Raw genomic sequence first — 14733 nt, 5'->3', positions numbered from 1 at the left:
AGGATTTATCCACAGAAGAGACACTGCTAGACATGACTTTGCAACACAAAATACACTGAATTCTCACACAGCAGGCAGCTCACTCATTTTTACATGGTGCCACAACAAAGTTTGCTTCATTTATGCTTTAGGGTTTGCCTCTTTTTTCATATGCATGCTTCTGCCCTAACTTTCTCAAATATGTTATTGCAAACATATTTGAGACTTTCTTGTAATCATCTTTAATTTCAGTAAGACAAGAGAGAAAGAGGATGGTGAAATGAAAAGTTGCTCTGTTCAAAAAAAGGAGAGCACATCTGGGGACTTTGGCTAGGTACAAGTATTTTCACTACACTTATTGTAAAACCACAGCACTGAGGAGTGCCAAAAGTCTGTTTTACTGAATTGTTATTCTGATTTAGAACACATGCTAACCCAAAGCCAAGTCGTAAATGTTACTGTTGGATACAAGTAGCACCAAATGCAATTTCAGTGTGCAATTCTCCTACTCAGAACACGGCAATTTCTTGCTCAGCTGTTCTAACAACCGTTGCACAAGCCTGATACCATGCACCTAGAAAACCATTTCCACAGAGTGTCACTCAACCCAAACATGTTAGATCAATAAACCTGTCCATCCAACCGTTTCCCTGCCCATGTGATGATAAACACCACCACATGCAAGGCAAGACAAGCAGCAAATGCAGGAAATGCCTTGTTCTGGAGGAGAAGCATCTCAGCAAACAACAGCAGCACAAACTACAGCTACATCATCTGCTGGAGAAACCTTGGCAAGTGACAACCTGCTGCCTGAGGGTCCTGTGAGGAGCCCTTAGGGGTGGGCTGCTCAGAAGAGGAGGGCTGTGGTGCAGAACCCTCAGCCAGCTCTCGCTGTCTCTGCTGCTCTGCCTTCTTAAGCCTCAGTCGCTGCAGGCCCCTACGGATTATTGCTAACTCGGGTCCCATTAACTCTGACAAATAGGGAGGGGAGACAGACAAAGGGGGGAAGAGAGAAGCATTGAGCAATTAATATATAGAATATATAGGAGGGGTGGGGGACTGACTAAAGAGAAAAGCAACAGGTACTAAGTGTCATTACAGTGGAAAAAAAAGATACTAACAGCCAGAAATCGTAAAATATAAATACTGAAATTAGTTTTCTCTTCCTAAAGGCATGAATCATAGGATTTAAATGTCCAGGATTTGTGCCATACAATACAGCCCCCTCCCCATCTCCAGCAATGAAACCATTAAACAAAGAATTAGTTAAGGAAAATAGATACAGCCTGGTTAAATCAAAACAAAGCACACAACAGATGTATTCATTTTGATGTTCCTAACACACAGAATAAATGAGAATATTTGGTGTAAAACTATGCAAATGTGGTCTACAGGTAAGGCTTCAAAATGAATGCAATAGTTTCCTGATGGTTCCAAAAAAAAGGTACATTTTGATCAAATCAAATCAGCGCAAGAAGTAAACTGGAACTATGGAAAGAGGTAGCAGAACAACAGCTAAACCAAAAAATAGACTTCTCCATGAATTCATTTTTAATTTCAGACATTGCCTGTGGTTAAGGATTCACAGTCTGAAATCACAGTTAAATGGTCCTACAGACAAAGTAATTTATAGGATCAGAAGCAATTCTTAGTAGCATCCTCTTAATAGATCATTCTTTTAGTCCCATCTTCAGAGGCTTCACTGTTTTCATAATTTTGTCTTTATTCATTTGCCAGTTAAACTATTTTGGCATGTTAGTTCATTGCCTGATGACCAATACTTTTGCAAACTGCTACAAAATGAGGTGACCAAGCAATTTTTTATTATTTCCATGCTCTTTGCAGATTTCCTCCACTTACACAAATGCTGTGTGGCAAGTGCTCCTCTTTAAATAACACAGATTGTGTCTTTAATAGCAGTGCCTGAATCACACAATGCTAAAATAGTAGAGAGCATTACATTGGCATGAGACCTTTCAGCCAGGCAAAAGCTTAACAAATGTTCTGTAACCCTTATCCATCCAGTGAAACAAACAAATTTTCTTTTATAAAGAGAAACAAACCCAAAACAAGAATCCAGTAATTGGAAAGTTAGTGACAAGCACCAGTTAATACTAAATGGTCATGAGGTTTAATGTACTTAGTCTAATATCATTTCTGGGAAAAACATGCTCTCAGTTTATGGTTGATAAGCTGTAACAAAAATAAAGACAGAGTTCTTAAAAGGAATATGGCATCAAGGAGATTTGCTCTGAATTATTTTCATGTCCCAAAACCATTTATGGAAAGAAAAACTCCAAATAGCCTAGGGAATACTTTTATGGGAATTTCAACGATGCCTAAAATTGCAGTTTTCAGTACTTGCTGCTGATTCAGTTCCACTGAGTTAAGAGACAGCCACAATTTAAGATGTAACAAGAACTACAATACCAAATATAAAAGCTGCTATGCTGGATATGCTCGGTGACAATACTTTTCAATATATTCCAGAATATCTAAGCAAATGTTTATTTTGCCAGCAAATGGAGCAAAGAAATAGAAATAAATAAAAAAACCCAAGTTATTGTCACATTTCCATTCAAAATTTAAAAGCAGTTACCTTATATCAGAACACATATTAGGGTGAAGCTTTGTACTAATTAGCCAACTGGCTCCCTGCATCCCCTCCCCTGTGTGTATCTGGAATTTTATTAATGAGAAAAACTGTATTATATTTTACTGTTTGTTGCACCTAGTGTTTATTAGTGGTTTAAAACATCCGCATCTTAAAACTAATATACAAAAATTAAAGATTTCCACTGAATGGCACAAGAAGGGTAAGAAAATAAATTTCTAGTATTTTCCTTTAGTGACAAGCATGACAATCTCCAGCAATTGTTCTCATTATATACATATATTAAAAAATTATTCAAATGTTCTGGCAGTAACAGGCCACTGAGATTTTGCACTGATTTTGTTGTTTAATTGTAACTTCCATGTTCAAACTTGTAGAATACATGTTCTGCTAAAGAAATCTATCCCACCAAGACCCAGAACCAAACCATTTCTGTACTGACTCCTTTTTGAACAGGCACTTTATCTCTTAATATTTTTAAAAGTAATTCAGATATAGAAGCTCAAATGCTCACCATGTGATACATTTTCTGGAACACCAAACCAACAATAAATTGGAACTGTGTACTTATGCAAAGGTACTGTGATTTCAAACACAGGATTACCATAATGCCTCTGTTGAGAGTAGAAATGATTTATGGAAAGCTGTTTACAGGCCTGGGTTAGGAATTCATGCTCTGATTCTAAAGAAGTCATTTCCTGAAAACAAGTTCTTCATTTGCTGATTCTTTGCTACAATAGTCAAACTTGTATCTGCCATGACTTTACACAAAATAGTGGCTGAAAACCTTTTTTCCTTCTTCCACCTTCCAAAATGCTTTCCCAGTCACCCACTTCTTACAACACACCTCTGTCTGGACTTTCTACTCAGCCCCACTGTATTTAAACTATTCCTTTTAGCACTTTACCTCTCCTGTCACCTCACAAAAGCAGTAGGTTTTATTCATCTTTAAACGCAGGTGAACAAGCTCAGGGAATCCTGTCCTTAATGCAGAAGGCAGGTAGATTTATAAACTACAGACTGTGAGTAAATAAAATCTCACAACTGAGCACAGCCACAGGATACCAGGGTACATAAATGTTGCAAAATGGACATTCCCAATGTAGCCTGCTCATTCACAGACACAGTGCTACCCCTCTGCCCAGGAGCTTCCCTTCTTCCTGAACTCACCCATGTTACCCAAAACTTGTTTTCCAGTCACTCTAGTATCCCTTTTGCATTGCTTCTGAAACAGCATGCTTATTAGGTGTGCAAACACCCTGCACTACTACATTTATGCCTGCATGAGTCCTGTAGACAATTTTAAACTGCCAATCTGACACCCTGCTTAGATTTAGTCAAAGAATCTAACAAATACTATACAGCAAATTAGAAAGTATGCATTGTCTGTCAATCAACCATCACTACCCCTTTCAAAACTAAATATATTCTGAAGTCCAAAGTAACACTGATAAAGCAGAAACACTCTCAGAAAAGAGCTAGACTAAGAAATAACTTCAGCTTCATGCTAGCAGAATAAACTTTTGCTTAGAAATTCAAGCACATTCAGAGAAAAATATTTTTCTGGTCAGCACAGACTCCTTAAAATGCAGACTAGAAAATGCATCACAATTCCAGAAATCCTCTCTGGCGCATTATATTTTTGAAACCCACAAAGTTTCAATGACATAGCTTGAAGCAATTATGTTTAATATGGTAGATTCTGACTCTGAAACGTTGAGGATGGAGGTTTCTCCTGAAGGACACATCCCCCACCTCCCCTGATTTTAACATGCACAGGTTCTGCTATTCATTGCACTGGTGCTGCTACAGCCAAACCCCAGTGGAAGAGGGCAAGATGTCACTATACTCCATGAAGACAACAACAGTAAGTTTAGAAAAAAATAAGCAAAAAGTTTTTATTTTTACTTCAAAATACTGGTGATCCCCTTGCAAATTTCTTTTTCAGACAAAGGCATAGAGTTGATGGTTTTACTCTTTCTTTAAACCACAGCTGCAACCACTAGGTAACTATAAAACACCTAAGTCTCATTAAGGATATGCAAGGAAGAAAACAGATAGAGATCAATTACCCAAAATATCCTAAAAGAGAATTGTTTCTTATTTTTCACAAACAATGACAAGATGGATTTCTTCTCACCAGACTGATGCAGCACAGGCTGAGTTGAGGCCCCAAAAGAAGGCCTTTGTTCATTATCAGGAGAGGACAGTAATGAAGTTGAAGGGGGACTTTCTGTTGAAGATGATGTTGAAGGAGCTTGAGCTGACATGGTAGAAGAGGAAGATGATGGAAGCTGTTCAGAACCATCTACTTCCATTGCAGTTTCTGATTCTCTACTAGGTGCCATGTTATTAGCAGAAGGAGCATCAGTCCGATTAGTCCCACCTTTGATTAAAAATAGAACAAAAAAGCAAGAAAAAGAGCTCAAAAGTAAACTTACTCTGCCCCTAAAGATCCCTTTGCACTATCATTCCTTTGGCAAATAATTGTGCTCAGCTCTTCAGTGCACTAAAATTTTATTTACACCTAGGAAAGGCTGATATTCCAAGCCTGCACATCCACTATAAACAGAATTTCTGTTGTTGAAAAGAAGGAAATCACCTCTGGATCGTGATCTTCCCCGTCCTCGATTGCTCTGTGCAACTTCACTGGCTTCTTCAAACCACCTTGACAGCATGTCTGACATCCTCTGCATCAGAGAGACATTGGGACTCTGCTCCCCTGTAGAACAAGTGGTGCTGAAATTTTATCTGCAAGTTTACCAAAAAGTACCTTTCCCCCCCTCATTTCTTCCAGGAATGGAGATCACCCCTCACCCCCTTCTCCCACAAGAAACAATTCCCTTCAGCCTGTTCCCAATGCCCCTGTCTATCCTCATTTCCACAGTACAGATCTCTGACCCTCTGCTCGGATCCCTCATTCCCCTCCTGTACAGCTCCGACCTTAAAAAATGGAATTTCAACAGCCAAAGAAAACAGACTAAAGGTGGTTACAGATGCCATAGGGAATATTATCAACATATTAAAAAAAGGGTTTCAGAAGCCCACAGGCAACAGAACCACATGCAGATTGTAAAGGAGCAGATGGGATCACATCCCCCAGTGTTTCTAATCCAGTAATTCCAAATACTGGAGGAGCAAAAAGACAGACTAAGAGGACAGGCTCATGGTCTCTCCCTAAACAGCATCTCCTACTGCCTGTATCAGGTACAGAATCCCAGACACTTCCACTCTAGTTTGGGGAAGCAGGAAAATGATAACAACAGCACAGAAAGTCTGGAAAAGGAAACTGTAGGCAGTAAAGGGAGCAAGATTTAGGAGAAGTAGAGTCAAATATCTGAAACCCCACAGCTTGTCACATTTAAACAGAAACACATTATTAGATGAAAATTAAGATGAGTGACAAAAAAGGCTCTGCCCTACTTTGGTATCCCAATTTTTGAAACCCAAGCATTGCTTTGGAAATGCTTTATTTACTAAAATCTCAAGCAATTGAGTAATATATTGTAAACATGAAAATTTAAGCATAAAAATTTGCCACCCTGTGTTACTAAATGACATTATAAAAATGAAAAGTATAATATTAGAATCCTATTGCTTTGAATTCCAGTTCCCTAACGTAACCATTAAAAAGCATTTCATTTGTAATTGTGATTGTGTATGAGGTGTGACTGGGAAAAAAAAGAAATAAGTGCTAGTGTTAGTCCCTGAGCAATGACAATGAAAAAAAAGCTCTCCTTTACTTACAGCAGCCTAAATGAAACAATATAATTTTCCTGGTAAGAATATTTTCAATATTTTCAATTGTAAAATTCATTGTGCAATAGCAGCTCTGTGCTAAATTCTAAGAAAACCATCTTAAGGCTTGCCTGATTGTTAACACAAGGACAATCTGAAGCACGCATTTTGGGAATACGTCAGAAAAACTGGAAAATAAAACCCACACCAAAGCAAGAAAAAAACCCCAAAACAAAGCAAAAACTCAACAAAACACAGCAGCAAAGACAACAACCCCCCTTCAAATGCAAATGCATTTACCATCTCTCTCTCTCTCACTCTCAGGCCTTGCTCTTGGCCCAGTATCTGACCAATCCCCTCTGAGCCTCAGACGTTTAACGGGAGGCTGACGTAACTGGGGGAGAGAAAAAAAGAGAGAAAAGCATCACACAGCTATTTATGTTCTACAGTACAGGATTCTAAGCCTAAAGATAAATCTCTGTTTTCTTAAGTCACCTAAATTCATACCTGTCACCAAAACACAGAACGTCAGCCTTATGTTCAGACTACCCACGAATAAGCACAACACTTATCAACAAAATCCATGAGTTTTAGCTTTAACAGCCTGAATAAATGACTCCCAGAACGAATGCAGCTTTTATCTTAAACTAGCTTCATAATGTTAATTGAATCTTTCTATAGTGATCAATAATAATTAATGTTTTCTTAAATTCAGCCTGAATTCTGCAAAAATATTCACCTCTTCACATTAAAAACTGTATAAGAGTTTCAGCTTAACAAAATGTGGATTTGTAATTAAGCAATAGCAAAAATATCAGACATTTTAAAAAAAGAACATTTTATGCAAATAAACTCTGGTTTATTTTTCAACCTAATTTCTTTTAGCTTTTTTAACACTTTTTTTACAGCAGGAAGTATAAAACAATCACTAAATGGTGGTGTTATTTTCAGCAACTTCAAGAGAAACAGGGAGTCCTTTGCTCATATAGAAAGGCAGGTCAGAGTTTGAAGTCAAGTGTATTGGCTGGATATTTCTGGCCTTAACAAAAATAAAGAAACCAAACCAAATTAACCAGCCAACCCAGAAAGTGCTGACAATTTTAAACTAAATGCCCTGCAGTGAAAGCATATCAAAGTTTTAACTTCCATGATTCCACTAGCAGATTTTGGAAGAAGTCTTTACATTTCTTCTACTCTATACGACTTTAAGCCAGGCTGAAATAAAAATACTCAACATTTTTAGGGATAACAAGGACAAAGAATAAGCATTTAAAAGCAAAATTCCTGACTCTATTCCTGACTAATAAAACACATAACGTAAAATGTGTTTGAAAACATTTAAAAATTGTTCCAAACAGATTCAAAGAAAAAGGAGGAAGGAAATGTCAACATCAGACTTCTCACAGCAAAAAGGAAAAAGAAATCATCATCATTATCATCACATTGATCCTGCAGGTGAGGACAGCAGGATGCTGACAACTCATTGAGAACTCCCTTGTGGCCTCAGACTAAAGATGAGGAACTCGGGATACAGAGTTTGTGAAAGGGTGAGCAAAACACAGAGAAAAAAAGCAGAGGATGGTTGGGAGAGTGCAGGGAGAGACAGAAACAACTTCATTGCAGTTAAAGGCAATTTTTTAATATTGATCAGAAAATTTAGATTGGAAGGGTCAGCGTTATTGTAACTGAGCTGATAAAATTAACAACTGCTTGAATTTTGAAAATTTTAATACTGCTCAGTAACAGTGGCTCACCTCCTTGATCTAAACATCTTGTACTACCCTCATATCTGCCAGGAAATGATAACTTTTACCAAGGAGTAATAATATTTAATTTCAAGGAATATGCTTCTCATGGCATGAAAAGTAGCAGAACACAGAGTGACCTGCCAGCCTTGCTGGCCTTACGCCCCAAGGTTCAGGCAGATGCCTTCTCATCTCTGAGAGGGAAAGCAGATGAGAAGGAAAACCAGAGTGACAAAATATTGTAAATAAATACATAAATAAATATGTATTAAAAATACACAATTTTGTAACAATCTACTTGGCACACCTCAGTCTACGACCAGCAACATTATTTTCAGATTAAAGGGGAACACAGCTGATGGTATTTCTTGTGTGCTGCAAGCTATAAAACATAAAAGATGAAAGGAGGTCATCTTAACCACTTGCCTCTTCCCTTCTCTCTTCTGCAGAAGGGACTTTAAGTTCTCGTGCTGTGTCATCCTTGGGATCAAACAAGTAAATGTAATCTGAGGAGTAGCTCACAAGGATCTCTTGGCCATCTTCACTGTAACACAGGGATGTTACCCTGCAGGATTTGTTGTTGAGATGAGGAGGGACAAAACGTGCCACCATTCCAACAGTGCCCCTGCCAGCATAATTCCCTTTATTAAAAAAGGGAGAGAGGGGAAAGAGAGCAGGAAGAAAAGAATTACACATTTACTATTGCAAATTTTCAACAGCTTCAATAAACCCTTTATTTGGGATCTAACAAAAGAGAATCAGGGAAAAGCTATGTATCCTGTAGTTTCTGCAATACTTTTTATCTGGAGAATGACATATCAGATTTTACAATCTTTATTATTTTTGTTTACAAATTCTGTGTACATTACAAATAATAAAGGCTCAAAACACACACTTATATAAATGACTCACATACCCACCACATGGTGTGGTATGGAAGCTATCTGTCAAATGTGGCACAAATGGAATTTTTAGAACCAAAAACCACAAAATAATGATGCAAATCTATATCTACACACAAATGAGAAAGGAATTCAGTGCCTTTGCACTACAAAGGCAAGCACAGTGCAGGATATTATGGAGTTCTTAAGATCTCCTCCCATAAGAAGCATCAAGTTCCAGCATGGTAGAGTACAAGAACTTAATTAAAAATCAGGTGGACCACTGGAGGCTGCAATCTGGCTTTTTGGAATCCTGGAATCACACATTTCAAGATGAATGAAGAGACGTTATAAAATGTCCTTTTCTGCATTCAGTACACAATGCATTCTAAGATGCATAAAGACATAAGGTTTACTTCTTTGAAGATTTCTGCATTAGCAAATATTAGAGTGAAATGATTCTACTATTACAAAGCATAGTTCCCAGAGAAGGAAGCTACACTTCTGCAGTGTTACACTTGAGTCATTCACCACCTATTTTGAAAATAACCTGAACTGGGCACTGTCAGTGGTTAGAAATGCTCACTGCACAATGTGGCTCCTACCTGTTGCCCTTGTGCCAAGCATTCTCCTGTCATAGATCCTCACTGAGCTGTCAGAGCAGCCTACAGCCAGGTAGTAGGGGATGGGTGGACAGATAGCAACAGAGGTGGCAGCACGACGACAGTTTATTAAAATATCCTGGAACACACAAAAATGCAGCATTGCAATAATAGCTCTGAACATTTGAAGTATAATTTTTTGTTTTGTTTCACTACACAGGCCCCTCCCTTAGTCAAGGAGATTTTGAGAAAATAGGTCTGGCCTGTGAAGACAGATCATAAATATGTTATCAGAAAAGCCACTGCACAGAAGAAAAACTATCAGAGAAAGAAAGCTGGTACCAGAACAACTGAAAAAGAAACTTAATCAAAACAAAAACACAGGAACATTTAAAAATAGATAAGCTAAACAGCCTTATAAACTACCTTGCATCTTGGATTTTCTTATGGAAACACAGTAACTGGAGGTGGAAGAGTACTACATATGCAGAAACAGTTTAAATCAATTAAAGGATTAGAGTAGGTTCCATCTACAGGCAGGTAACTGGGTAAAGGGGAAAAAATTAAAGAAACCCCTAGAACTGGTAAATGTGCACAAGGCTAAGCAAAATTAATCAAGAGTAGTAATACATACTTTGATATTTTTGTTCCAACTCAATATTAAAATTGTTCCTAAAATTCAAACAGAGTGGACACTGGTAATACCAGTAATCTAATATAATTAATTACTAAATCTTTTCTTACAGAGGGACAAAGGATGCTCAAGAATACAAGGCTGCAGGTGATTCTCAAGGCTCATTTTTTGCCTCCAGTTTTGTACTCTACCTTATTAGTGTAAACCAGATTAAAAGATTCAATTTCAACAGACCTTTTTTTTCTACCATATCTGGAGCCTCACACCTAAGCATTTTTATAAAATAATTTTTTTAAAAATGCCAAAGGAGATATTAAAACTAAAAAAGAAAAATGAAAAAAGACTCCCAAACTTTATTGTTTCTTGGGAAACATACTGTCATCTCCACCAGTGACCCTGAAATCTATTACTTCTAAAAGCTTTACCAGAATTCATATAATGTGTTTGTGTGATGCACTGCTCTACATTTAGGAAATATTTATTAAAAGATTTTTATTACTATTTTATTTTACTTATTTTATTATTATTACTATTAATAAAGTAATCTTTATTAAAAGGTTTCATTCTTACATCTTTACAATCTTCCTTTGTGCAACTTGTTTTGATGCGAGTATCAAACCATCTCACAGTGCCATCCTCACCACAAGAGAGGAAAGTGTAGGGATCATTTGGTACTGTCATAATCTGCTCAAAAGAAAAAAAAAAAGATTATTAATGCCTCCAGAAATAGCACTAATTTAAAAAGAAAAGCATCAATATTTGGAGCAGCAGTAAGGCAGTTAGGAATCAAGTCAAGCTTTCCAGTGAAGTAAAGAGAAAAATTGAAAAACTGATGGTATTTCTTCATTTTCAAGAAAAGGTTTTAACTGTTGAAGTCAAAGGAAACTTTTAAATGTCACATAAAATTAAATATCCATAGGTCAAGGCTTACAGTTGTTTCTATTATGTTTTAATGCACAACATACATTTACTGCAATCACTTTTCAGATAACTTATCAGTTTGCTGCAACAATCAACAAAAACTCTGTTTATTCTCTATCAAGTAATAGGAGACAATTACAAACAAAGTCCTCAGAAGTCTGAATGCCTTTAAAATTCTAAATAGCTTTTATTCCCATTGGGCTATTCCTTTACATCCTAGGTAGTTCCCTGCAGCAAGTCTGCATTAAAGGCTGTTACCAAGCTACCTCCTCACTGCAATATTTTTTTTAAATTTTTTTTTGAGAGAGCACTGTGCTGAACCATTTTCCTAAGCTCAGCCCTTCTCCAGCTAGGGACAACTCAGACGGAGTCTCACATGAATGGCTTCACTCAAAGCCTCCTCAAGACAAAATAAAAAGGCAAGTGACTATAATGTTAAATATGACTTGAATTCTACAGGTCAGTGAATACACAGGAAATGTCAGTTTACTTACACTCTGTCTCTTAGAAGAGAAAACAGAGAATGTTGTGGCAGTATTTTTCTTTCCCTACACTCCTGCTACTATCAGTAGAAATTTATAAAGCAACAAGAATGGTTAATAGTGTAATACATTCATGGAACACAGAGCATGAGTGACTCTTTAACATTTTAAATTAGATGATTTATCACCTCCACCCCCCAAAATTCTTAATAAAAGTAACATATGGATATCTACAAACCTCTCTACCTGAAATGGGGTTACAAAGGCAACAGCTGAAGGTTTCAGCCTCTCTTCTAAGGCTCAGCACAGTAACTGAGACAATGCTTGCTGTGCCAAATAAGAAGTCTAACTTGCAGAACAAAGGCAAGGTTTGAATACCAACAGAACTGCTGAGCTATGACCACTATTCTTCAATATATCAGTGTAACATATTGAAGACTGTTTTTCACTACATATTTCATTCAAATTAACTTCATTTGCATAGCTATAAAAGTTAGCAATCCACTAAATTCTTCAAACATTTAGCAGAGCTTTCAGTGAAAACATTTTGCTCCAATAATGTTGCTGAATGTGAAAAGCTCTTATTTTTAGTAGCTGTGTTTTATTTTTGTTCACACTGATGCAATTTCACGCTATCCATGTAATATAACTTGCACATGGCAATTTTTATGTCCAGTGTTTACAAACATCCTAAGTTCTTTATAAGCACTAAACCAGAGAAATGGAGAAGTGCAAGCCCCAATAATTGAGTCAATGTTACTACATTAAAGTTCAACAAATACACATTATAAATATATATATAAAATTGGTTTTTTACTAACTAGAAACTTGTTTGCTACTTAACTTTAAAAGTGTATAGCTGTATGATCACTTCACTGTATTTAAAACAAGAAAGTGAGAGGTGTTCATAAAAGTACATTCCCTTTCTGAAACACGATTCACATGCAGAGCCATAAAGAAAAGATTTGGCTGAGAAAAAACAAACTTGTCAAGTTCTTGTACAAACAATAAATTCTTCAGAAACACATCTCAAGAGCCTCTCCCCTCCTTATCTCTTCTCACTCAGAACTGAAAACAATTGTACAAATATCTCTCAGTTTACAACAAGCTACACCGATTTCCACATTCCTCTGTTTCATGTTTTTGTAATGTCTTGAACTGCCACAAACTCCAAGTGCTGCATAAATCCAAATCACATTCAAATTTAGAATTGGTACCTCAGGGGAGCTTTTAACTTTTGTTATTTAGAGAAGCCAGTGAGTCAAAGTTCTATATTTAACATGATGATGGGGTTACATACAGCTGGGCAGTACCATGACAATATTTAGAAATTATCTCCCCACTCCAGGAACCTCCCAACCTCGGTGCAAAACAGGATAAGAAAAGTAACCTCATAAAGGGACAGAGTTGTTAAAACAGCCAGTGTCATATAGAGGTTTTGATATTTCTTCCATTAAAAGTGTTTAAAAGCAGCAAAACCAAGCAAAACTGTACCACACTCCTGTCATTCAAAACAATAATAATGCCCTCTTGTTAGCATTATTGCTGAATAAAAATCATCCCAAATAAGACCATTTTGATGGTGCAATATAGCAGGGAAATGTAATTGATGTAATTACAATCATAAGGACACTTTTACTACAGGAACAAAAATTAACTCTGGTAGTACTTCAGCCACTTTCTTTTTTCACACACTCCAATTCTTTTTATGAGAAGTTTTAAAGACTTTATTCATTTAACATGCAAAGAAAGTGATCTAAAAGCTTGCTATGAAATCTGAGCTGGATACATTAAAAACCAATGGATTTGGGATTTTTCCCGTGTATGTACTGCAGTAGTGTTAAGAAGCCCCAATAAATAAATAATGAAAGAAACAGGAACATTTATAACCTACCAAAAAAATTACAATTTTTTTCTATTTTAAGCATAGTAAGTTTTGCAAGCAGCAGCTTTTGCTGTTATTTAAAAGAAGCAGATAGAACAATAAATCTTTCTATTTTCCTTAATTAAGTAATAAGTTAGGAAAATAAAACTTTGCTTCCTCACTTGCCTAATTTATATGAACAAAACTTCCAAGGGAGGACTGAAAAGACTGTGGCTGAATTTACACCTAAAGAGTTAACTAGAATACACAATAGAAAAATTATCTACAACTGTAAACACATTTTTCAGATTAAGTTGTTCACACATGCTGAGCTAAGCACTTCTTAGAAGAATCCAAATTATGAAAAAGACATGAAACTGCCGAAAAGTTCAGGGAAGAGGGGAGGGGCAGGGGGGAAGAATAAAAATAAAAATGCAAAACAGTCACTTCCCCCACCCCCAAGCCTACTTCAGGAAGAAATTCAGAGCTCAATTTTAATCTGCTTTGCTCTGCAGAATATTCATTCAGTGAAGGTGAATTTATATTTGCAAAGTGGTCTTAATAGTACCACTTTTTGCAAAGTTCTCAATTTAATTTAGACAGCACATTTCTCTGTTCAAGTCTACTTTTTAAATGGGATAAAAAAAGCAATTCAAAAAAGACAGAAGTTCTGTAACTCTCACTGCACTGAAACAAAGTTTTCAACAACCTGGTTAAAATCTTAGGCAACAATACAATAAAACATGTATTTCACCCATCTTAAACTTATGATTTCTTTCAGGAGGTACCTCGTAGGTAGTCCCATAGTGGCAGGTGTACTGGCATTGCCTGTTGGTCTCTGCATCCTGTTCAACATTCGTGTAGAAAATGACTCCGTCTCCGGAACAAGAAACAATCTGTTTGTCATTGGTGCATGGCAGGAACTTTGCACTGAAAATATTGGCTCTGTGTCCTGAGCGAATCGTTGTGAGAACCTAGAGAACAAAGGAAAAAGGGAGGCTGCAGCAGGTCGATGTTTTCCAAGCAAATAAAGGATGGAAAAACCTCAGACTGTGAAATACGAGTTATGCACAGGCTGCCAGGGACCTACAGTTCAGTACAACACAACAGACAAGCTGCCTTTGCACCAAATTTCTTCTAAGAACAACGTGGTTCTACAAGAGAGATTTGCTCAGGCACTTGCACGAAGCAGCCTGTAAAACACAAGGGCTGGAATGCAGCTGCCACCTTCGTTTTTACAATGCTGGTTCCAGAGCACATCGGGTTTCTCAAA

General features: G+C 36.9%; 1 protein-coding gene across 4 annotated transcripts in view; it reads right to left on the bottom strand.

Annotated features, from left to right (window-relative positions):
* DCAF6 (DDB1 and CUL4 associated factor 6) overlaps positions 1-14733 on the bottom strand; it is a 74482-nt gene that overhangs the window by 34962 nt on the left and 24787 nt on the right. For 3 of the 4 annotated variants that reach the window (XM_030949431.1, XM_030949513.1, XM_030949602.1), the window contains exons 4-10: positions 14249-14434; positions 10764-10877; positions 9563-9698; positions 8503-8717; positions 6632-6725; positions 5196-5315; positions 4734-4979 (exon numbers count right to left, since the gene is read on the bottom strand). In XM_030949431.1, coding sequence (XP_030805291.1) covers positions 4734-4979; positions 5196-5315; positions 6632-6725; positions 8503-8717; positions 9563-9698; positions 10764-10877; positions 14249-14434 — 1111 coding nt within the window. Of the gene's footprint in view, positions 1-782; positions 951-4733; positions 4980-5195; positions 5316-6631; positions 6726-8502; positions 8718-9562; positions 9699-10763; positions 10878-14248; positions 14435-14733 lie in introns of all 4 variants that reach the window. The other variant, XM_030949688.1, reaches the window with a different exon arrangement.

This window comes from Camarhynchus parvulus, chromosome 1, assembly GCF_901933205.1.
Source record: "Camarhynchus parvulus chromosome 1, STF_HiC, whole genome shotgun sequence".
NCBI classification, from domain to species: domain Eukaryota; kingdom Metazoa; phylum Chordata; class Aves; order Passeriformes; family Thraupidae; genus Camarhynchus; species Camarhynchus parvulus.
This window is presented reverse-complemented; position numbering and strand designations above follow the sequence as displayed.